The following is a 25,860-nucleotide window of genomic DNA, read 5'->3' as shown; positions in this document are numbered from 1 at the left end:
GGGGGGTCAGGCCCTATCAATTCCTGACCTGGTGGCAGCCTATCAGATCTAAGCTGGAGATTAAGCTTAGAGGACTTCATGCTAGTACCTTATATTTGAACTCTAATGTTCAAATCGAGGAATAATACTACGACAGAGGGGCAGGGCAATCAGGGCAAGGCAGAGGCTGGTCCCTGGAGCGAGGGGCCAGAGCTGGGTCAACTGGAGCATGGCTGGGGCTGGTCCCCAAAGCAATGCTCCAGGGGGCATTGGTCCCCACAGTGGGGTTGGTCCCCACAGTGAGGGGCCAGGGCTAGAACAGAAGAGGGAACAGGGAGAATCTCCCCCTCCCCAGGGTGGCAGCACCCTGGTCCAGAAGCCAGCCACTGCTCTGTCAGGCATCAGAAGCTCCTCCATGTGGCTCCAGCTGCAGCTGCTGCTCTTCCCGCCTCACAGTGGCAGAGGTTGGTTACTGTGGTGGACCTGACCAGCCAGGTTCCCTTTTTGACTGGATGTTCTGGTCGGAAAACGGACACCTGGCAATCCTAAAAGTAAAAGCAGGGGCTTGAGTGACGTGTTTGCATTGCCCATAGCTGGTGGAGTTGGGGACTGACCCACAGCAGGCACAGACATGGCCTCTTCATGCCAAGGGCAGCTGACAGCGAGGTGCCTCACAACTCTGGGTTCCCCCTGGAAGCGTCACAGCCAGCAGTACATTACCCCCCACCCCCGAGAGCCAGAGGAAGCTGGTGAGGTAATGTGACTCAGGTGTTTTCCTGGCTATAGTTCCTCCTGGAGTGATGTAGCTCATACACCTCTGGGCTGTACTTTATATCATAGTGCAGTCCAGTGAAAGTAAAGGTGTTTCAGAATTACCGTAGCCCAAACTATGATACATTTACTCTACGTGAAGCCCCATTGTAGTCAATAGGTGAAAATCTTGACTCCACTGAAGTCTATGGAAGTTTTACCATTGATTTTGATGGGGCCAGGATTTCACCCAATGCAGAGTGAGGTGCTGCCAGATATAAGGAAGGGAACCATATTCCAGTCCTCTGTTTTTAGATTTTTGACAGTTGTTTTCATACCGTGTGTTCCAGAGAGCAACACTCAAGGTGTTCTTATACATTTTATTGACAGTGTACATGTTGATATATAGTACATTACAATACTGACTGCTAGGTTCTTTATAAATGTATAGTTCATTTTAACTATCTTAAAATTTTCACATTAAAAATTATCAAATACCATGCCAACATTTTGTAACAAATTATCACATTAATTCCATTTGATTTTCATGACATACATCTCTGTACAAAGGACTCCATATCACAGTGCATAAGGTCACAGTCATTGAAAAAATAAATAACGTGATAAATAGATTTGTGCTATTTACAGTTTACAAAGTAGTCACTTTGATTTCAAACTGAGCAGCTCAAGAAATGTGTCATAGTATTGAAGAGGTACCGCACCTCTGCAGGGTGCATTGTAAATGCCTGCAAGTGTGAAATAAAGGGAAATTTAACAGGATCAGAAGTTATTTCATGGTATGTCTGCATTGCAGTCGCAGGGTGTGATTGCAGCTCATGCAGACACACCCAAGCTAGCTTTAATCTAGCTAGCTCAGGTACCAGTGCAGCGAAGCCAGGGGGCAGTGCATGCTTCAGCATGGGCTATACAAGCCCACTGAAAATCATGGGTAAATGATAGAGAGCCAACCTTCACTGAAGTGTGCACTGGTGCCTTTTCACTGCTCCAGTATGTGAGCTAGCTAGATTAAAGCTAGCTCATGTGTATCTACAGGAGCTGAAACCACACCCCATGACTGCACTGTAGACATACCTTCAGTGTTCACAAATAATGCCAAAGAGTTTCTAGCAACCGAGAAGACAGTGGGAGCCAAATTATGCCCTTGGTTACACTGGTGTAACTCTGATCTAACTCCATGGATATTACAGCAGTTTCACAGGTGTAAATCCAGAGTACATGAGGGCAGGAATTTGGTCATAGCTTTGTTGCACAATTTGAGCCATTTTGAACATAACAGCTGCCATGTTAGCAGGTTTATTTCTTTGCATGCAGAAATAGTGTATGAATAATGGGCATAATCTTGCTGCAACAATCCTCTGAAAAGAAGAGGCTCAGGGTGTAGATTTTTTGGAGGCTTCCTGTCTGACTCTGATACATTCTGATACCTTTACATACTCTTACTATACATCAACCTCCACAGTTGCCTTTCAGGTTTACCAAGATCATCTCAAAGATCAACAGACCTAAGATTGGATACATTCTTTGTGCAGAAATAAAAAGAAACATGATTAATTACTTACCAGCAATCGCCTTTAAGGTAATATGAAAATGACACCAGTTTCCCATTACCATTTGCTTCTTTCAGGCAGTATTATTATTATTTGCATTTCAGAAGTCTGGTAACATGCAGAACATGTGATACATGAATTGCCATGTTCATCACCCATTTGAGCGAATGTAGCAGGTACTACACATCCCACCAGTTTCAATGCACAGATGTGCAGGACTTTACTGTCTTCCCTGGGAAAAAGCTTCAGGACTCCACACACTGGTGCACTGTGTTCTGCCATGGGTACTACGATGAGGCCAGTACAGTAAAAGCTACTGGAAACAGATAAATGCAGGTTCAAGATGCCCCCTTGGAAAGTTTTTTAATATGTGCATATTTTGCTCTCGATATTTTAGCGGTGATATGTTAGAAATTATAATGTACACTTGGGCTAATGTGAATGGCATTTTTTCTTCTCTTTTCAAATGGAGCATTGATCACTTGGGTACACAGTTTTTCAAAAAAGCTGAAAATTGGTTTTGGTGCAGCACTGCTGGAACTAAATTCCTTAGGAAGCCTGCAGTTAGCTAGCATCAATCCTGCCACTCTGCACATTTAGAACAAGTTAGAGCTCCAGCTTAAAGAAATAAAAAGGAAAATATATATTAAGTACTCATGTACAAATTTTTAAATTTCTTTTTAGTGTCTGATCACATGTAAGTGAAGGATATTAAGCCTGCTACTACAGAATTTTATGTCTCAAGGTGCTGGATTATTTAATAGCAAAATTCTTTGGTTTCACCTGGGTATACATTTCATTCAGTTTTGCCTTAAATAACATAAGAAGCTCAGAGGTTTTCCTTGCCAGGCAGTGCTTATAACACCACTGAGAACACCTACCCAGGTTACAAATACATGACATACCATTTCAATCAACCCAGGAATGAGCTTTGTGATGGAAAATGACAAAACTAACAGGTGAGAAACTTGTGCAACTAGAACGAAACATGTGAAGAAGAAATTGAAACAAGTGCATGAATTTTAAGCTCATTCACAAAGGAATTCAATGATAGGAATGGAAATTCTGTGTAATTAGAGTGTAAAAATAACACTAGGAAAAATGTGGTGTTTTCTCTTAAATATGAACATGATCCTTAATAAATAAAACCAAAACCAATAAAACTATATATAAATAAATAAAATAAAATTGGCACACTAATAATGACTGAGCTAAGAGGAAAATGGCCACTCTGCTGTACACGGGGGAAGACTCACATGTTCTTCCAGGCTGGATTGCAATCAAAGAGCAGCGCTCAGATCATCAAATAGTCACAATCAGCTTAAAGCTAGCTTTTAAGTTTAGGTTAAACAATTCAGGGCCTGATCCAGGTAATACTCCCAGTAAAATCAGTGGGAGTTGGGATGCAGATTCCCACTGCAGAAACTAAGTTACAAAATTTTATAACATAAACACTACAGCATATATGTGAACTCCTAGCCCCACTGAAGTCAATGACAAAATACCCATTGATTTCACTAGGGGCAGTTCATCCCATGACTTGTTACTGTGCTACTTTGAAGGAGTCGCAGAGGAAAGGAACTGTTCTGCAGTCTGCTTTCCTTCCCTTTTCATTGATAGTTTACTGTATTTTGGGGGTAACTCTTTTCCTTACACCTGCTCCACTGAAGACAAATGACTTTTCATGTCTTATAGACTGTGAAACACTTAGAAAGGTGCACAATTTGTCATGAGTTTTAAAAACAAGGGGGAGAGAGCAAGTTCTGTCATTTACAGCAATGTAAAGCCACAGTGACTTCTGCAGGGGAGTCTGCAAAATACGAGATGGAGAGGAAATGAAAGTGATACGAAACTCAGAGACCATGATCTGTTGTTTATTTAGGCCCCAATTCAGCAAGGCACTTAAAAACACTTGCTTAACTTTAAGCATGTGACCAGTTTTATTGAAGTCAAGCTTTGCTGGATTGAGGATATTTTTTTCTGGAGTAGTACTATTTTTCAATTATATTTTCTTGGCAACTTTTGTATCACATTAACAGTTTCCCCTCTCACATCCACCAGTTTTCTTTTCACTCATGCACTAAACATTAACTATATTACGCAAAAACACAACAAATTCCAGACTTCGCTAGCTTACTCTCTGCCATGATTAATAGAACAAACAGATGCAGATTTTTACATACACAATGTGAACAGATGTGATTTATAATTTTGCCAATTCAGGGAGGCAAATATGAATCCCTGCTTTTGTTTTTTTACTGGAAAGTTCCCAAATGTGTCATGTTTTTCAGACCATATGAGTGATTTTTTTTACATTCAGAAGGCACAAGTATAATATTACTGGTATGATATAGATCATCTTGAAGATATTTAGACAGTATAAAACAAGCGGCTCCTAACCATCAAAACAATTTTTCTCAGGCCGCTCAGCTTATCTGCATGGCTTGGATTATATTGATTTCTTTATTTTTGTATATAGATAAAGTGTATAGAGAGAAATCTTCAGAGTAAGCTAATTTACATGACAATTTTTCATCAAGGCCCTGATACAGCGCATAATACTTCTTTGGCAAAGTATATATCCCTGCTCACCTGGTCCCGTTAGACGAGACTTTGATCAATAATTATTTCTGGTAAGCATGGTAGATTATCTGTAATATTATAAATGTTAGACATGAGGCTCAGCCCTGAGGTTCAGATTCAGAATTGATTCAGAATCCAAATATCCTCCAAATTGAAGGGCCGAAGAAATGGGTCAGTTTTCTGGTTGGGCCCATTACAGAGATGGGACCAACCTGTGAAATTTGGGTCGAATGTTTTGTTTTGGGACAATCTCTGGTTAGGACAAAATATAACAGATAGCTGTAGAATGGGTTAACTCAACCATGATAACAGCATCCTTTTAGGCAGCATAATTCTAATCCATATTGGCACACCCAATAATTCCATGACTGGCTGCCAGGTAACCAGCACAAGATCTTTAGTCTTTTGAGGCTTGCTTGGCTCTGAAATATCCAGATCCAATCTGCTTTTCTGTCTTTGATCCCATAAATGTGTAAAATGCTGCAACTTGTTGCTGCAAAAATCACTGATGACTCAGCTGATCACTAGGGGCTAGACTGTAACTTGGGCCATGCTCCCGTAGTTTAGGAATCCCCATTATGCCCCACTATGGGCTACCTAGGAGTTGCATCTGAATATGAGAGGGTGCTGTGAGCTTGCTACTCCCCACTACCCACCCAGCAGTAAGTAGGTGGGGAGTGAATGGAGCCTTGACTCTGCTCTCCCATGCCAGCCAGCCCATCTGAGCCAATATAAGGGGCATAATAAATTACTACCAGAACAGGACAATTATCCTCCTGGAATGGAAGGAAGAAAAAGGGGCAGGAGCTGTGTCCTGGAGGCACAATCTAGCCCTGGCTTGCAGCCTTTCTACAATATAAGAATAACACAGGTGTGCATAGATTCCACCTCTTCCCACGTTAAACCACAGTGAAAGTATTTTAAATGCCATTACATTTGCATTCCAGTGACTTACATGTACTGGTCACACTTGCCTATTTGATAAAGCCTCTTAATCAAATGCCATTTGTTGCCATCTTTAGGATGGGTGAGTTCAACCACCTGACTGAGGGGGAAAACTCCAAAACTTAGCTTGGTTACTAATACTGACGTTTGGAACAAAGAACAGTAAGACAAATAATAGATATGTTGCCCTTTTTCTTTAGGACTGTGTTGAAAGGATCCCATTCCTATTAAAATTCAACAGCAAAATACATTCATTAATTGGTACTCCCTGCACATGTCAAAACATAGCCTGAATTATAACACATTGCCTGGGGTAATTAAGGTTGTACATGTCATTTTGCTTGGAAAGGAATTATTGGTCACATATTAGTCAGATAAATTTAACGTATGCAAAGGAACCTCTCTAATCAATTTCATTTCCTAAGGATTTAAAGTATTTTTGTTGACAAATAATGGGCATCTTGATATATAATCTTAAATGCAAAATATTTATGTATTTAAAATGCATCAAATCTTTAGCAATCTGATAGATGTTTTGCTATATAAACATTAAAAACATAAAAAATAAATCTATGTATAAAGTTAATTGTGCTTCTTTAGAAACCTTATATATTCTGTTCATATACAACTTTAAAATACATTTTAGTGTTAAGGAGCAGTTTCAAAATATATTAAATTCTTTTGATGAATCTTCTTTGTAACTCCACTTCAAACTGTGACATTACACAGTTTTGGTAATGTTACTCATTATTCTGAGCCAGATTCTGTTCTCAGTTATGCCCAGGAAAATTCAGAGTTACTCTTTTAATCTAGATTTATACAGGTGCAAAGAAAATCAAAATCTGGTTCTGTGGGGTTAAAATAATTTGGCTCTAAACTAAGACATGCATTAAAACTTCCTGCCTACAGTCTGATTAAGGAGATAGTTCCCATGACAGACTTAGTCTTGTAAGAGTTGTTTATTATGTGCATTACTTAGTGTTGGGTACCCATCTCTATTAAGTTTGTGGTTACAAACAAAAACAAAACAAAATGGAGAAGATGCAGCAGCTTCTAGATTAATATACTAATAATGAAATAAATTCCCTCCCAAATCTCTGATGTACCATATTGCAAGAAGGTCTGGAATGTGTTAATGTTCTATTTTTCAGATAACAATTGCCACTAGAAACTGAATGCCCCGTTGGGCGTTAAACTTTTAGTTTCTTGTAAAATTACAAGTGGGCTTACCAGTACCAATGCAAAATGTTACTTACAGGCTTTAATATTCCACAAATGTTAGTTTATATTTGTACAGTATTCCTTGCTGATGGTAAAACACATTTTTCAAGTATGAATATTTTGCACATATATTCTCTTTTGAAGATTTCAGATTCTATTACTCTTAGTGTGCATCATCAAAAGTGATACGATATTAACCATTTTCTCTTCTTTCTCTGTAAAATTGTTCATGTGTTCTTCACATTTTTTTAAAAAAGATTAAATATTCAGAAATCACTAACAAAGGCTTATAAATGTCAATGTAGTTCCTCTATAAACAGAGCACTTGAAGGGGAAAAAAATATGTCCACAACAGTGCATGCCATCTTAAGTGCATCGGACATTCTAGTCCTGTAGCTCCGATGCTTTAATGGAGTCAAGAAAAGTTCTGAGCCAGCCTCTTCTTCTTCCATGGGCAGTAAATGTCAAAAAAAGAGAAAGGAGAGTTTTTTCTAGTCTTGTTCCGATTGACTGTGGTGCATTATTGTCTACATAAGGAGAATGAAAACCACAGCAGAACACCATGAAAACTGGACTTTTGAGCGCTCTGCATGAGATCCACAAGTTGGATGACTGAACAGCAATACCCAAAGAGGAAAATGCTTTGGTTGCCTTGAGCTACCATGTTAAAAGAAAGGTTTGTTTTCCTTCCAGGTAAGTAAAAGTGCTTGTTGGATGACAAAGCAGGAAAGAAAATCAGATTACTGATGAGAAGGTAGAAATGTAAAATATCTCCTATCATTTATAGCACAAGGAATCAAGAGTATTTCAGCCTCTCTCATGGTTGTGGCTTGTTTTAAAGATCTTTTCGGCACATTGGAAAGTTGACAAAGGTGAAGACATTAAACTCTATCAATACAGAGAAACACAGGAAAATGGCATAAAGAAACAGCACGTAGAAGCCTAGTTTCTTGTCAAGTTTCCATTTATTTACATGGATTCCACCCACCTGCAAGTATACAAAGTGTTAGTTAATGGAGTCTCAAAGGACACAAATGCTACAAGCTTCAAATGAGGTCTATTTGAATCTGCTGTCCTTAAACATGCTAAAAATGCAGCCTTGGTATTTTTCAGATCAAAAAGGACAGCGTTCATTTTTTCAGATAGAAATAAGGCACATAACTGATCGAGTTAAACATGAGAGCTTAATTCTCAGCTACACTAAAGCCTCTTTACACTGCTCTAACATATAAAGCAGCCTTTAGTGGGTGTAACTTAGGGTGTGTTTACATTGCAACTGGAGGTGTCCTTGGACAGACATACAAGCACTAGCTTTGATCAAGCTCATTTGCTAAAAACAGCAGTGTAGCCATGGCAGTGCAGGCGGCGACACAGGCTAGCGGTCTGAGATCCTAGGTCAGAGATGGGGCTAGCCCATTGGGAGCCCTAAGTAGGAATAGCGCTGTCTCTGTCTTAGGTAACATTCAGGCAGTTAGTCCATGCTGCCATCTGCACTGCTGTGGCTGCACTGTTATTTTATAGCATGACAGCTGATCACAGCTAGCATAGGTATGTCTACACATGCTGCAGCATAGATGTACCGCAAGTGAGTGGTATATTTTCAGAACCCTTCACAGGGTCTGAGCTCGGTGAAGAGCTTTTAATGTAACTGGGAATCAGGCCCATAAGTGTATAGTTTCAATATACTCTGAGCCATGCAGCTCCCATTAATTGCTTCAGCCTAAATTATCAGGTAAAAGACCCTTCAGTGCTGGCCCCTAGATCTACTATGTTCTCTGGAACACTGGTCCTTACAGAACGTTACTTCTTTCAATAGCTGCAGAGAAGCTGAGAACAAAGTATCAAAGGCGGTCAGAAGTAATGAGAGTTAGATGGCTTGTTCCTTCATACAGACAGTTTGCCAAAATATATGCCACTCAAATTGTATTGTGCAAAGACATTGGCCAAAATTTCCAAAACCTGGGTGACTGGCCTAAAGTTAGGCCCCTAAATCCACATTTAGGCTGACAGTTAGGGAGAGAGTTATGGGAATGTTCAGAAGCTTTTCCATTCAGATGACACTGCTTCAGCTGTGTTAGACGCCTGGTCATTCTGCCCATAAATACCCTGCGTACACCTTTGACAATAACATTTAGCTAACCTTCCCATACCTGGCCAAACTGCTGGACAGGTGGGTGGGGGAGGGGAAGATTTATGACACAATACAACACAATCGTTGTCTTTTAAGATATTATTGGGACATTTGCTTCCCAGTGTGGCAAAGATGAATACCAGTGATGGTGTCTACTGATGGCTGGGCTGGAAAGAGATTATGTCCATACATGTCACTTGTGAGATGCATTGGCAAGTTAATTGTATATTGACTAGGGTCTGATTTTTGCAATACTGGTCATCCTACCACCAAATTTAGTGTGTCATTGGTACAACACATTGGTAAGCTACAGACATGATGCAGAAATGTGAGGTCTACCGTGATGACCACATTCTCTGTGTAGTCTCCGCTGGGAGTCTACAGTTTGAGAAACACTGTTAGCGAAATGATAATGAGGATGGATATTTACACTTTCAGAGTCTGGTTCTACCTACATTAGGCTCAGTGGGAGTTTTGCCACTGACTTCAATGCATTCCAGTGCAGGCCCTAGATGCATTGGAACCGACTTCAGACCCAAATTAATGTTTCACTTACCAGGCCCTTTGTTACAAAATAAAGGCCCAGTCCTGAGAGGTACTTAGTTAGCTCCTCCTGGGAGCTGAGGTCCTCAGTTCTCACTGAAATAAATGGGAATTGAAGGTCCTCAGTGCCCCACTGGGTGCTGAGAACCTGATTTAATGCCCACTGATGTCACCGGTTGCTAGATCAAGCTCTATATGAATAAACTCTAGTCAGAATGGTAAGTACTTCCAGTTTCTCCTCCTGCTACATGCAAAGTAAATACATGTATCAAATTATGACATGAAGTGAATACTCAACTGGGTCATATTTTAAACGACAGAAATACTTACCGTAAGAGCTACGGACCCCAGCAGAAGCACAACTGAATAGACCAGTCCCTTGCTATTTATATTAACCTGTGAAAATTAGACATAAAAGAGAACTTTAAAATGTTTAGAACATAGTAAGTACAATAGAAAGTTAACTGCCTCTTGACTTACAACATTCTCTATTCTATTTTGAAGTAATGTCTAAAATTTAAAATGAAGGGCTTGTCTACATGACAGCGTTCTGCACTCTACAGGGGTGTGATTTCTAAAGTGCACTAACATGTTGTGCATTAATTGGCCTGTGTTGACCCTGCTCAGGTGCACTAAAGGTTTCCTGGTGTGCCTCACTACACTAAAGTGCACTGGGGTCTACATGGCCCAATTAATGTGCAACATATTAGTGCACTTTAGAAATCACATCACTTAGTGCTCATTGCTTCACTGTATTGACAAGCCCCCATTTACAATTTTTAAACAACATAAATCCTAGCTGTTTAATTCATGGCAAAAGTTACAATAATGGGAGAACAGCTGTTTAAAAGAATCAGTCTTGCTTAACTAAAACCCCTCAGCACTTGTATATTGCCTTTGGCCAATAACTCTCAAGGAGAGTAAGCCTTATTATCCTCATTTTACAAACAGATAAACTGAGACATGGAGAGCCAAAGAGATTCGCTCAAAGATGCGATGTCAGACAATAGCAGAGCCAGGAATAGACCCAATTGCTCATATTCTCCTGCCACCCAATACAATTAACTCACACTGAAAGCAATGGGAATTAATTGCATCTTGTGACAGGAAAGCTGTTCGCATGTCTCCCTGTTCTTTGACCAGGAAATAACCTCATATCTTATTAATTACTAATAAAAATGCTTAACATTTTTACAATGTTTTCTTCTGAAAACAAAACACACACAAAAATTTAAACAATTAAAAATATATATATATATACGTACCACTGAGCCATAATCAATCAACATAGTTTGCATGCCCCATGGTACTCCAAGGCCTACTAAAATGTCAAATACATTGCTCCCTATTGTATTGGATACTGCCATGTCACCAAGACCTCGGAAACAAAAACAAACAAACAGTAATTCTCAGGTCAAAACAACACACAGGACAAACATTCTGTAACAAGGCTGAGGAGGAGGGAGAGAGAGAAAGAGAATGACTACTGAGCAGCTTTGCAATGTAAGATGACACTTTAAAATTAGCTAACTAAGCACTCGTGCAATCCCCACATGGGCAATTTGCCAAGTACCTAAGATCAACACGTACTTTGCATAACATTTACATAACCTTTTAAAATAAAAAAATGCTCACAACCAATATACTTTGTGCCATCCTTGAGGGGTGAACAGAAATTGTTTGGTGTTTGAGTTTGATGCCAATTAAAAAAACAGATTGATAAGCTTTGTCTGGTTTTCTCTGTAGTCCCAGGGCAAAGCTGGCCATGAGTTTCATTGTAGGAAGCTGTGTGTGGTCTGTCTTCATCTCTTGGGATGTGCTCTGGGGATGTGGGCTCTAGCTAATCTGAAAGGTGATCATGAAAGGGGCTGAGCAGCGTGGGAGCTGACGACATTCAGCACTGAGCAGGAGTGGACCCTTATGCGTGTGAGCATCAAGCTCACTTTAGAAATTTCAATTTTTAAAAACAACCCGAAACAATAATAAAATAGGAGAACAAAGTGTGAGTGGGTGGTAAGGTCACCAGAACCTTGTTCTTACTGAATCGCTGTCTCCTGTGCTCAATATTAGTTGGTGTCTGATTCTGATACCATAAAAATGGTGGCCGGAGTGCTCACCCCGATTTGTTTCTCTCTCAAGTACTGGCTTAGTTATCTGTGCTACTGCCAAATCCACAAAACACATGCCAGGAAGGAGGGAAAGATCTAATATTGTTGAAAGTGCCCTGCAGATAAGATCAGCTTTGTGGTGAGCTTTCAAGCCCGTGAGAGACTTCCAGCTGGATCACATGCACGATGTCTGCTCCCAAAGCCTGGCCTGACACAGTGGGACACGGTCAGTAGCGCAGACTGTCCATCCCTGGGATAGCCTCAGGATTTGTGTTTATGGCGACTTGCAGCTTCCCTTCACTGTCAGGGCACACCTGCATTTGCCCTTTGGGAAACCCTTTGCTAAAGTGCCATGCATGGCCCACACATGTTACATGGGAGAATCAGGGATTCTCCATCTGCCACTTCACCAAGCTGTTCCTTGCCTGTACTCTCATAGCAAGTAATCAGGTTTTTGCCTGATATGTGGTGATATTCTATTGCAAAGATTTGGCCCACAGAAATTGATAGTAAACTACAAATAGAATATTAACTGGACTGTGAAATAACTAAACTAAGCAGATAGCTTTTTTTCCTTATTGATTACTCATTTAACATTTTGAGTTAAACTTATGGTAGAGACTCTAGTGAACAGAGATAAAGAATGATAGCACTTATCTTCTGTACAAGTTCAAGCATTATGAAGGCATTACACTGATCATTTTAACACATCCCCCCTGTATATCCTCTACAGATCTACTGACTCTAATATCATACACGGAAGAAAACAATTTTAATGGGCAGTGTCCCAGAACAGTTCTTAACACAGCTGATCTATTTTTGTGAGATTTTCCTGCATGTAATTCCTAATATGAAGTGGAGAATGGATGATTTTTAATATATGATTCTTTTTTATTAGGCATATCCAAAACATTTAAAAACAGATTGTGTGAACTGTATAGCTCTTACAGTTATAAATGAAATCTATTCTTGCAGTTCACATCATACAGATGAGGGACACTACTGGCTCCTGGTGGCTAGTTTAGGACTTCAGAATTCTTGAAGCCTGTAGGCAGCCTGGAGAACAAAGCCATCCTTTGGCATTAAGGGCTGTGAGTTGGAATACTGCAAAATGCTGTTATTACTATCTGCTCCAGTGTGATACAAATGAACACACTCATGCTTGTTTTAAGCAACAATGGCAAAGGATGTGTCCATAAATATTTCTCATGTAAAAAAGACAAGCTTTAAAAAAAAAAAATCAAAATCTCAGCCATGTAAATATGAGCTGGAAAAATCTTTGGCCTTTTAAATCGGAAAATTAAACTAGACATAGTTAAGGTTCATCTTTCCCTACTCAGTGTTAATATTCATAGAGCCAAAAGGAAGATGCTGGCTGTCTCTAGTTGGACGAGGAATACATTTGAAGCAAGTTAACTTTTGTTGTGCCTTTTCCCCCAATATTTTTCCCCATCAACTTAATTTGAAATCAATGCAAGTTTTACATGCAGGACTTAGGACATGATCCAAAAAGCAAACCCTTTTTCTATGCATCTTTTTGGTGTACAATCCTATTTTTATGGCTGATCTTTTCTAGTGTAGCTCATGTGTATGTTACATCTTTCTAATCTGACTGATCTATGCTGCATATGTGAGGCTTGGTTGCTGAATGAACTGCCAGAACATTTAGCAATTTCTCCTGATGCTTCACGCCTCTTGGATGTAACACATGCCCCATATTCATAACCAGAGATGTAACACGGCAGAAACCATTTTTGTTTTTACAGCACCAAGCAGAGTGGGGCGCTGGTCCATGACTGGGGCTCCTAGGTGCTATCATAATTCAAATAACAATTTGAGAAAACCTGCATATTACAGAAGCAAAGCATGAAATTGTTGGAACACTTGAACAGAAATGATACCTTGTCTTGCTACTATTAAGCTGGCCATGCAGTCTGGAACGCTTGTTCCTGCAGCTAGGAAAGTAATGCCCATGATAACATCAGGGATCCCCAGGGTGTATCCAATTATAGTAACCTGCACAGTAAGTAAAAACAGCCATTTAAAATAATTGGGAAGTCTTTCTTATGTCTGATACTGTATTTCCAATACATTTGTGATTCACTCTTCACTTCAGTTTCTGGATGTGGCTGTTATGACAGTTACACACACACACATTTCTATAAGGAAACAAAATCATAGCAACAATCTGACTAACAACCTCCTACTAGGAAAAAATAAGTACTTGTAGGCACATTCTTAAGGGTTTTATGAAAGACATTTAAAGTGCTCCACTTTATACATTTGTAACAAGATGTGCTGGCCCCTTAAGGTGCTTACAGACCGGTGCAGTCTGTTCTTATGTTCTTCCTGGAACAATGGAATGCTGGGTGGTTCCCAGGTCTGAAGGTTGCCGTACAGTTGGCAGCAATGCAGGCTGGGAAGAGGGAAGAACAAAGAACTATAAAAGAGCTCCCTTTGCCATAGTAAGAGAATAGCTTGGGAAGAAGTGAGACCTCTTCTGAGGATCTTTACAGAGACACTCCTAAAGGGAACAGAACATGAGTCTCTCTAAACAAATGGCCCAGATGCAGCTTTGGAAGAGCCTAGGGAGAGACAGCAGCCTGCAATGGGGATCCCAGTAAGGATGGGAGGAAGGGTCTCAAGAGGGGGGGAGTGTTAAAATACCCTGAAAAAGGGGCCAGAAAGAAGGCTTAATAGCCAGCCACCTAAGCAAGCCTAGGAAGTAGCCTGTGGTAAGAGTAAGAGTGAAGCTGGAACATTTGAGACTGGAGCAGACAGCTACTTCGTTGCTCAGGGGATTAGGGCTGGAGCCTGGGTAGAAAGGGTGGCATGGATTCCCATAAACCTCAGTGCTGCCACCTTGAAGTACTGTGCTGGTACTCCTATAAGAAAAGCCTATTTGTAGATCCGTGCAATCAAGGGGCTCTTTTTGGAATCCCTGCAGTCAAGGAGAAGAGTTCCCACAGACTCTTAAAGCAGGCAGTGGCCCAGAAGCCTAAAGTGTTTGCTCGGACTCTTTTTGTTGTTAGAGTTGTGGTTACCCCAGAAAGGATGGGGTCTTTTTTCTAACTTAGCCAGAAGATTAAATTAAGTTATCCGATCACTAAGACATTTTCCCACTGAAAGGGCAAGTAACTATGTGGACATTAAGGCATGGATGCATCTTGAAAGAGATCAGAGACACTGTTACAGCATCTCTGAACACATCCTACTTTTGGTCTTTCCACAAAACTCCCACTGTTTTCAACAGAAGTTCTGAAAGTCCAGGGTAGAGAGCATGGTCTTACTGAAGTATAGATGCTATGAAGTTGTGGCAATTTGGTACATCAGCGAGAATTAATTGTTGGAATATGAATCTCTCAAATAGTTTTTGCTACATATTATAAAATCAGGGGAAGAGGGTTTTATTTTATAATATAATACTTTAAATATTAACTTAAGGGAAAATACTGTATCCAAGTGGAAATGGAAAAATAAAATAATTCCCAAATGTATAACATACTGACAGAGCTATCGGTATGTATCCCAGACAAGTAAAGCTGTGTCATACAACTCACAAGCCTTAAGCAAGTTATGAAGATCAGCTGCTTGTAAATGAAGATGCTTCCAAAAGGTCACACGAAACTGTTACATATTTCATTTTCCAGGATATGTATTATGAAAGAGTTAGATTTTTTCATTTTACTGATTTTTTAATTGAGGAAAATATAGGCATGTGAATGCTTTATCTACCCTGCGATTGACCTACTAGTCTTGCAGCAGTACTAACATAACTTTTCATTAGCTTTGCCTCTCTCTGAATAGAAAAAAGATGCCTTTTTAAACTTCCAAAAATACTTCTTTAATTACGAAGAGTCTAACTTTACTATTCATGTCTCTTCTGAGTGAAAATGTACATTTAAGCTATAAAAATTGAGGGAAAATAAGAGTGAATCACCTGGACTAGCGTTTAAAGTGTGTTTCAGAACGGATCATACCTGATATATCTTCATCAGAGCCTACATTTTTGCACACATTAAGAGCAACTGAAAAGATGTATGGGTAACCTCTATGGCACTCTTACTAAAAAGGATAATAATACTTGCGACTAATATAGTCCATTCCACCTAAAGCATTTCACACTTGGTCTATCTGATCCTGCTCCCCTTACTACTCACCTGAGTTACTGTGTGAGTATATTTCAAGATCAGGCCTTAGGGCCATATTTTTAAAAGTATTAGGTGCCTAAAGACACAGATAGGCACCTAGTGGGATTTTCAAAAGCACCTAAGCCCTAACTCCCAATATTAGGAAGTAGGCACTGAGGAATTTTTGAAAAAAATCACACTAGGCCCCCATCTGCATCTTTAAGTGCCTACCTTTAAAAATATGGTCCAAAAGTACTGTCCAGAAGAGAGACTAGCACATAGGTCAGATATTAGAATAACTACTAGACGGCACACATGCCATCCCAATGTGGCTACGTTCTTCTTCACCTAAAACAAACTGGGACTGGAATTGAAGACGTTCAACATCTGGCCTGTGTATTTCATTTCTTAAAACAAGGTTGTGTTGTTTCCACTCACCATCCACACCATAAAATAGGAGAACAAAGCAATCCACAGAGTGGATAAAATGAATGTCAGCATAAAAAAGTTCTCCCAACGTGGTTTGTTGCAGTTTGGAATGGTACAAAAGAGCAGGAATAGCAATGGCCATGTGACAATCCATTTGACTTTGTTCATTTTTCCATCTGCAGAAAGAAAGGAAAAAACAACATATTTAACTTTCCTATTCCTGCTGTGCCATGTCCAGTTACATATGTATGCACATTATGTGGATAGAGGAGAAAATAATAAATAGGCTTGGTTGCAGCTGTGCATTTTGGTTTGAGGGTCATTTGTGTCCCTTGCACCATGTCCGCAATTTCTGTCTCTCTTTATAATACGGCGAGTTCTGCCCTTGGATGCATGTGTAGGGTTCCCACTGATTCAAACCAGACAATGTACATACATCCAATGTTGAAATTGAGCCACAATGTATTGCTCTTTTGAATTTCAAACAGAAGGATGGTAGTACTGCCCTTTCAAGGGCATGTTATCTTACCATTAAGCCCCTCACCTGAAATAAAAAGCAAATTATAACTTTTTTTTTTAAAGGAACAGAGTAAAAAAATGCCCACTTCTGTGCAATATCAGTGAACGTTTTTAGCTGATATAAAAAACAGACGCTGGCCTTCATTCTGAGCTGTGCCTGTGAAGGATCTCGTGCCAGAAAATTTGCAAATCACAGTTTACTATCTGCATAACAATATACTCACTCTTGCTTCACAGACAAGATATATGAAATGCCAATGTTTCAGAAGTGTGAAGTGTTGCAAATGTGCACGTAAATTTAAATTATTGAGACCAGAGGCAAACTACAGGATTTTCACAGACTAAGGATTATATTCATACCCTTGAGACATTTTTCAAGCATTCTACAAGTTTGTTTTTCAGGCTGACAAATGAGGGGCACAGTCAAGTGCCCTTTATGTAGTTTTATTTTGGGTACATTTAAGCTGGCAGGGGATTTCTTGGTGCTTGAAACAGTATAAATGCCCGGATCATTGTGTGTGCAAGATCTATACAAATGTGCTGTTTTGAAACAGATGGATAAGATAATCACACCAAAGGAAAAGAATTAAAAAAACAGATACATCTCCACTGTAGTCAGAGTTACACAACTGTAAAACAGGTGTAAGTGAGACCAGAATCTGGATCAATGTCCCTCAATGCATTCTTCAATGAAGCAAAAATTAGTTGCAGAGAGAGCAACAAACAATATCATGCTGCCTTCAGGTTTAAAAGATAGTAGTAAAGCTGAAACTCCAGCTTTCCAGTGCTTACCTGAGCCTGTGCTGCAATGAAGACAGCTGGACCAATGCTTTGTAAAAGAGATTTCTATTTTTTGTCACAGAAATATTATTTGTTTAGGCCTTGATTTAGCAAAACTAGTGGAAAGTCAATGTGAACATTCATGGTTTAGCACAGGGATCTCAAACTCAAATGACTAGGAGGGCCGCATGAGGACTAGTACATTGGCTCGAGGGCCGCATCACTGACCCACACACATACCCCCACTGCCTCTGGGTGCCCCCACTCCACCCCTTCCATGAGGCCCCGCCCCACCTCTTCTCACCCCTTCCCTGCCCCCGTTCCAACCCCTTCCCCAAAGTCCCGCCCCAACCCTCCCCTCCCTGCCTCTATTCCAACCTTCCCCAATCCCCGCCCCACCCTGCCCCTTCTCCGTTTCCTCCCCTGAGCGCATGGTCCCCGTTCCTCCCTTCCTCTGAAAGGCTAAGCGCCACCAACAGCTGTTGGCGGCAGAAAGTGCCTAGAGGTAGGCAGAGGAGCAGGGACACTGCACCTGGGGAGAGGGGTGCTGGAGAGGGGAGCTGGCGGCTGCAGGAATAATCTGTGACCACGTTTTTGAGACCCTGGTTAGCATTTTCCTTAAGGTGCTTTGTTGATCCTGGTCTTAAGTAGGATCCCTATCAGGGTACAGCCCTCAACAAAGAAAATGAAAGACAGCAATTGCAAATGCCATACTTGTTATCTCGCAATACAGGATCTCTTCTTCCATGCGACAGAGAAACATACCAGCCTGATTCTATTCTAGTGTAAATCAGATCTAAGACCAACGAAGTGTTCCATCAAGTGAGAGATCAAATCAGGTCCTTATTTTCCAGTAATTTAGTGAGACAGTTGCCCACTCATCCTGCAGTTGGAGGATTGCTTCATTAAAGAAAGCATCCAGAACATTAGTCTGGATCTGGTCTAACTTACACAAGTTACACTGGTGCAACCAGGGTCGTCCGGAGGGTGGGAGGGCGCAAGTGGGGCATTTCCCTGATCATAGCCTCTTCCCAAATCTGGACCTTAGCATCCAAATGTGGGTGCCTAGCATGAATCTCCAGCTTAATTACCAGCTGGATCTTATCTCGCTGCCACCAGACAGGAATTACAGCGCCTGCCTCGCTCTGGTCCCCAAACTTTCCTTGGAGGACCCCAAGATCAGAGACTCTGAGTCTCACAACAAAGGAAAAGTAACCCACTTCCCTTCCCCCTCTCTCTCCCACCCAGACTTTCCTCTCTGGGCTAACCAGAGTACTGATGCAATCTCTTTACATCACAATACCAAGAAGCATGTCTCCTCTATTCCACAAAGACAAACCCAAATACAGGAAACAGAATGATTCTATCTCTTCCCTCCACCAATTCCCTGGTGCTGCAGAGTACCTCCGTAGATCTACACAAAGAGAATTCCCTCCCCTTCGTTCCTTGAGCCTACCAGAGAGAAAACTCAACAAGTCTTAAAAGAAAGCTTTATATAAAAAAAAGAAAGAAAAAAGACATCAAAATATTCTCTGTATCAAGATGACATAATACAGGATCAATTGCTTAAAGAAAAATGAATAACAACCTTATTCAAAAGAGATACAATTTAACATTCCAGCAAGTTACACACATGTAAATACAACCAAAACAACATAAAAGCCATATTTGTTTCTACCTGTACTTACAATTTGGGAAACAGAAGATTAGAAGATAGAAAGGACCTTCTCATAGCTGAGAGACAGACAAAAGAGACTCAGACCCCAAAAATTCTCTCCCTGACTTTGAAAAATCCAGTTTCCTGATTGGTCCTCTGGTCAGGTGTTTGGTTCCCTTTGTTCCCTTTACAGGTGAAAGAAACATTAACCCTTAGCTATCTATTTTTGACACCTGGGCCCCCAGGTGGTCCGGGACTTCGGTGGTATTTTGGCAGCGGGGGGGCCCTTCAGTCGCTCCAGGTCTTTGTCGGCATGTTGGCAGCAGGAGCCCCTTCAGTGGTGCCGAAGAGGCAGAGCAACTGAAGGGCTCCCCGCCACCGAAATGCTGCCGAAGACCTGTACCGCCGCCATGTGAGTACAAACACCACAGCTCCCTCGTTTTGCCCCAGGCCCACTGAATCCTCTGGGTGGCCCTGTGTGCAACCGACTAACACAGAGTTACTTGTGAATTACACTAGTGTAGCTGAGAGCAGAATAATTCCTGTCTTGTTTGAAGTATTTTAATCTTTTTCAAATCTATATGCTTTGCACTGTATATAAGAAGCTTTGGGAGCCAAACATTCCTAAGACACAGTGCTACAATGAAAAGTCTTATATTAATTTTCAGTATATTCCTCTAATGCTGTATGTCCCTATTTCCTCACAAAAGAGCTTTACAAACTTTATACTTGCAGGAATCACTTTCCCATTAAAATGTGGCCATCTCTAGGTACAAGTTAACAGGTAAACAACACACAGCACAACGGTGATGAGAATGGAATATTGGTCAAAGCCCTACTTTTAAAAAAAGGATTTATAAGATTTGCAATATCCACATATAGCAGACAGGAACTCAGTTTTAAAGTTTCACCCAAAACCCTCACACTTGGTAAACCATACAGTGTGATGCTGGAAGACCAGGTGCCAGCTCATGCCAAAGTCCCCATGTCTCAACTGAACACTGACAAATACATAGCTGGAATCAGTCTGGCTTGCCTATGTGTTAGTATTTTAAGTCAGGTATTAGAATGGTAAGAATGAGTTTAGGCTTTACTGAATGCATGTGAATTGCTGCATGCATTAATCTCACTGGTAACATCTGTATCTCATATTGTAAAGCAGTATTTGAGTGGTTGTATTGTGAGCCTCTGTGACTATGTAAATCACCAGACAGGAGAGAGACATTAAATTAGCGTGAAGGGCTGCTCATCAACAGAAGGTTTAACATCCTTCCCAACAGGAAATGTCCATCAACACCAGATGTTAAGAGGATAAAATACTTCGGTGTTCTGCTCTCCCCCCACCCCATGAAGATGAGTCATGCCAGTGGATTCCTCCTCCCTCCCCCATCAGCTGAGTTTGCAGCTCAGAGCACTTGTTAGAAGGGGGATAAAAACCCCAGACAAAAGGAACTAGGTATCTTTATGCTACTTGGTCGGGGAAGGGATCCTCGGCTGCGTAGCCTGCGTTAGCCCTAAAGAATATATAGACCTTGCTGAACATAGAGACTTCTATCACCTTTTGAAACTTAAGATTGTAACTCATTTGTGTGTATATGTTTACCTGCTTTCACCTTGTAAATAACTGTTTCTTTTTCCTATTTCACAAATCTCTATATAGTTTATTACTGAATTGGCTACCATTGCTGTCTTTGGTGTGAGCTCTAAAGTGCCATTGACCTAGGGTAAGTGACTGGTCCTTTGGGACTGGGAGTAACCTGAATATTGCTGTGATTCTTGGTGTAAGGGACAATTTATCACAAAGGGGTGCTCACCTGTGCGGCGAGACAGATTGGCGTACCCATGGGACTGTCTATGGCTCCATGTTTAGGCTCTTGTAGTACTTGAGGAGTTTACACTTGACAATTGGCTGGCAAACTCACAGCCAATTTGAGGTTTGTGCCCTGGTTCCTAACAATCTGCCCTGAGGCTGGTCCTCACACTCTTGAGTTGCTACAGGCAGCATTACACGTGGAACTCGGTTTTATCTAGCTTAGATGGGCCAAAGGCTGTGATGATACTGCCAGGAGTCAAATGCACTGTTGGAGCTCTGGTATTTCAAACTTGATATCTAGGCCATTGAATCATTTCTTCTGGGAATGAAGGAGGAGCAGGTAAGTAGGAAGAGTGCTTTATTCAGTGTATTACTGTGTAACTTAAATTAGGGACTACCAGACAGAGTCAAACAAATGGTCCATCTACGCTGGTATGCTCTCTGACAATGACTTATACCAAATGCTTTTTAGAAGAAAGTGTCAAAATCTCAAAAAAGGACAATTATGGAGAAAGCTTCTTTCTAACCCCAGGTAGTTAGTGGTTGAAACCGGAGTCTCGAAGCATGAGTGTTGACACCTCTTATAAATGTTTATCACAATTGGTGATACCACAGATATTCTTACTAATTCACATAAATCTCAGCTGTAGGGCTGGTTGAGAAACAGGAAAGATTTTATGGACCTTTCTGCAATTTCTTCCTCTGTTTTTCTTTGAAATTTTTAAACCTGAAGAAAAAATGCTGACCATCCCCACTCTAGTCCTTTTTTGAATTCTACCAAGCATTTCACCTCAGTGTAACTGGTGGCAATGAATTCCACTGGTTAATTATAAATTGATCCAGATCCTCAGCTGGTGTAAATTAGAGTAGCTCTGCTGAAATCAATTGAGTTGTGCCCATTTACACCAATTGAGGAGCTGGCACTGTCGGTGTGTTTGCTTTTTAAAAAGTGTTTCATTTTATCAGTTTCAAAATTTGTTACTTTAACTTTTTAAACAAAACAGTCTTTTTCCACTAATGAAAATGAATTTTAAGTTCCCTTTCTCCTGGGTCCTAATTACACTATATAATTTACAGCTGAGATTTAGGACTAATCATCATCAGTAATATTTAATTCAAATTTTGATCTTAAGTCATGTAGTAATGAAGAGTGTACAACTCCATGTAGGAGCTCTTGTACTAACCCAAGCAAGAAGTATAATTCTGCAACAAAATGATGTTATTCTCAAGGGCTAAGGATTGATTGGACTAGTGTATGAAATTTAGTGTATGTAAATTAGCCAATCAGCCTAATTTGTTTCTAAGAGTCTACTGCATGCTAGGCACTTAACAAATGAATATGTTACATCCCTACTGCCATATCGATCATGAAAGCCAGAGACACAACCCAAAAGATTCATACTAGAGCTGGTCAGGAATTCTACATTTGACTGTTTTTTGATGGAAAATGCCCTTTCAGAATTTCAGTTTTTCAGAGTTTGATCTGCAAAACTGTTAGGTTTTAATTTTTCATCCTAAATTGGAATATTGTATCCAAAATCTCAAAAGTTCCTATGGGATGAAAATTCTTTTTTCCCTGCCAGTTCTACTTCCAACAAACAGGTCTTTATTACAGCCTCTCAGATCACTCCGCCTGCACCACGACTGGATCCAGCACGTTACACTTCCCAGTGTATGCCATGACTGGGTTTCTTAAAAGCACAGTCCACTACAATGAAGACAGATGAATTCTTCATGTCAGGGACCTACAAAGACAAATTCTGCTGTCCATTACAGCAATGGAGTTACTCCAGATCTACAAAGAAGGGAATGCCACAAAAATAAAGAAGTTATTGAGTGGAGATGCTCAGTATATCTGTTGTTAGTTCCACTGTTTGTTCGATTTTTCTTATTACTGTCTATTTTGTTACCAGTTCTTTGAGCAGAGAACAGGCTTCCTATAGCTTTTTTTTTTAGCAATGGATAAAACATAAGTACTACTTAAAAGAAAGTCATAACCTGTTACTTCTCCATCCCTTAATGTGAACCTTTGGACTGAAAATTACAAATATAAATCCAGTCACAACAGGGACCAACATCTTTCTTACCAAGAAGGAGAACAATTGGCACAGATATTTTCCTGTCTAATTTATGAAAAATCAGTCTATATTTTGTATCATGTGAATTAGCACAGACATCTGTGCTGTGATAGAGAACAGCAATCCAAAGTCTGATTGCAAACAGAGACACATATGCAGCCCAAAAGAGAAACAGAATTTTCGTCACAACATATTACTTTTAGGTATCTTTGTCTTGTGGTTATAGTTCTGTTCAGTTGGTGGGTTACCAGTGGAATGACCTAGAGCAACATTAAATCTGCACGCTTTTGTTCCAAACCTGTCTGTTCTTAATATTGTCTTTCAAGATGCCAGTGCCATAGGATAATGGGTAGGATTTGCTAACCTCCTTGGACAGTAGCTCTATATTTTTAGTTCTGGGAAAAAATTATCGTCACAAACATACTATTTCATTATAGTGAATTTAGGACCCATCCTGTGCAACAAGGAGTTCTCAATTTCCATTAGGTCAATGGGAGTTCAAAATGATCCACACTTTTACAAGAGGCTTGAAGATGTGGCAATAAATGGGATTTAATTACATGCTTACAGCTAAGCATGTGTTTAAGTGCTTTTTCTGAATCGGGGCTCTAAAAAGGCAGCTAAGCTGTGCCAGGGCTCTTACACATCAGTTCATTCTCAAGATATGCCAACTCAATCTCAGTCTGATGTACTCCAGCATTTCTTAATAACGCTGCTCCAAAGGATTCACAAGGATACCTCCCCTGCAAGGTCAAGTGAGCCGTCTCCATAACTGTATACCTGGCCTCCACCTTCCCAAGAAATGAAATAATCCTGTGGTCATTCCTCAACTCAGTCTCTCCACATTTAACACTGAGCACTGCCTTCCCCTCCTAGATCATTCTGTCTTAAATGGGCGCTGACAGACCAGAGGGGATTCTGTCTTTAAAACCAACATGAGGAACAACAATTTATTAGTTTGTGCACAAGCCACAGGGCTGAGCTGAATTTAAATTCTACTTTAAATTGTGTTATTTAACAACCTCGGTTTGAATAAAGGGGTTATAAGTAGCCTTGATCTCGGGGTGGTGGCGGGGACTATACCTTTTTTTTTTTTTAATACTTTTATAAACTGAATATTTTAAAAAAAAGTTTAGTTGTAACAGGGCTTTAACTGTCTCACTCGTCACATGCGCTGTTTCCACTCTACTTTATATTAACCAAACAGCGAAGTGTCAGATAAGCCTCAGCTCTTAAGACCTAATTGTCCAAATGTTAACCTGAAGATGAGGAGAGATCAAGGTACCCTCTTTTTAGGGAGAACAATTACTTTTCCATACAAGCCAAAGCCAAAATCTGGTAGTATAATAACCCCTTCCCCAGCAGCTGCTGCTGTTGTCTTGTGTGTTTAGAGATGGGCCTAAACCAAACCTAGAACCTCTCTGAAATTTGGGGTGTTTGAAATTCAATCTAGGATTCTGCCTGTATTTTGTAGCTTGAGGCTATCTTTACCTCCTTCACATAACTCTCCCTTTACTCCCAATTCCCATGCCCAAAAGCCTTAGTTCTATGACTGAGCCCCACCACTGAGGGGGCACCACACATAACAGGGAGCAGATCTTTAAGACAGTACTTTCAAATGCAGCATTACTCTGAGGTAGATTAAACTGCACTTACATCTCTTTCAGAAGAAAGATGTTCTGACAAAAGTAACCATGGTGTGTAACTTGAAGAAGCAAATCAAAACCAGAAAAAGATGTGACTATAGAACAGCAGAAAAAAGTTTGGACTAATCCTTGGCCATCTTAACTGGGGCTCTAAAAAAAAAATATTTTACTTTGCAAACTGCAAGCACCTAACGTGGAAAGTCCTTTCAGTGTCTATTCTTCCTAGTGCTCTTTATAGTACAGAAAGAATACATGAACTTCTGATCTTTAAAAAATATATGTTCCTTATTCCTGGCCTGAAAATGCATCAAAAGATAGACAGAGGGAATGCTGGGAAACTGTCTGAAAATTACCTTTCTCCCTAAAGCCAATTTCAAATGTCAGATTTTTTTAGGCTGCTGATTGTACCATGGCTCTTAAACAACAACAAAGCATGGTGTTGTTTCTTTACGTTTTCCCAATGTTATTGAAGTGGGTGCTTTCGAGAGCAAAGAATAACAGAATTCTCCCTCAGAGTATGAGCATCCAAGCAATAGATAATCATCCCCAGACAAAAGGGGAGTAAGAAAAGCTGAAAATAATGATGAGGATTTTAAATATCTAGTCCCTCTGCTCTTATATAAACTCTTCCAGTTCTAGCTGAACTTTTGCTCTATAATAGGCCTGGTCTACACTACGCGTTTAAACCGATTTTAGCAGCGTTAAACTGATTTAACGCTGTACCCGTCCACACAACGAGGCCATTTATATCAATATAAAGGGCTCTTTAAATTGGTTTCTGTACTCCTTCCCGATGAGAGGAGTAGCGCTGAAATCGCTATTACCATATCGGATTAGGGTTAGTGTGATCATTGTATATACTATAAACTACACGTCTTCTGAGAGCGTCAGCTACTATGTAACTGCACCATAATTATGTGTGACGAAGTCCAACAGGGTGAACACAAAGCTGCCAAGCCTTGCACTAATAGCAGTTGGTC

The 25,860-nt window shown here is 40.3% G+C and overlaps 1 protein-coding gene across 2 annotated transcripts in view; it reads right to left on the bottom strand.

Annotated features, from left to right (window-relative positions):
- Positions 1-1,105: 1,105 nt before the first annotated feature.
- Positions 1,106-25,860, bottom strand: part of SLC24A4 (solute carrier family 24 member 4) — a 188,536-nt gene continuing 163,781 nt past the window's right edge. For both annotated transcript variants that reach the window (XM_032777409.2, XM_032777403.2), the window contains 5 exons: positions 16,397-16,563; positions 13,730-13,844; positions 10,986-11,098; positions 10,051-10,116; positions 1,106-8,034 (listed from right to left, as the gene is read on the bottom strand). In XM_032777409.2, the coding sequence (XP_032633300.1) occupies positions 7,882-8,034; positions 10,051-10,116; positions 10,986-11,098; positions 13,730-13,844; positions 16,397-16,563 (614 nt within the window). In that variant the 3' untranslated portion in view covers positions 1,106-7,881. The remainder of the gene's footprint in view (positions 8,035-10,050; positions 10,117-10,985; positions 11,099-13,729; positions 13,845-16,396; positions 16,564-25,860) is intronic.

Source organism: Chelonoidis abingdonii, chromosome 4 (assembly GCF_003597395.2).
Source record: "Chelonoidis abingdonii isolate Lonesome George chromosome 4, CheloAbing_2.0, whole genome shotgun sequence".
Taxonomy (NCBI): domain Eukaryota; kingdom Metazoa; phylum Chordata; order Testudines; family Testudinidae; genus Chelonoidis; species Chelonoidis abingdonii.
This window is presented reverse-complemented; position numbering and strand designations above follow the sequence as displayed.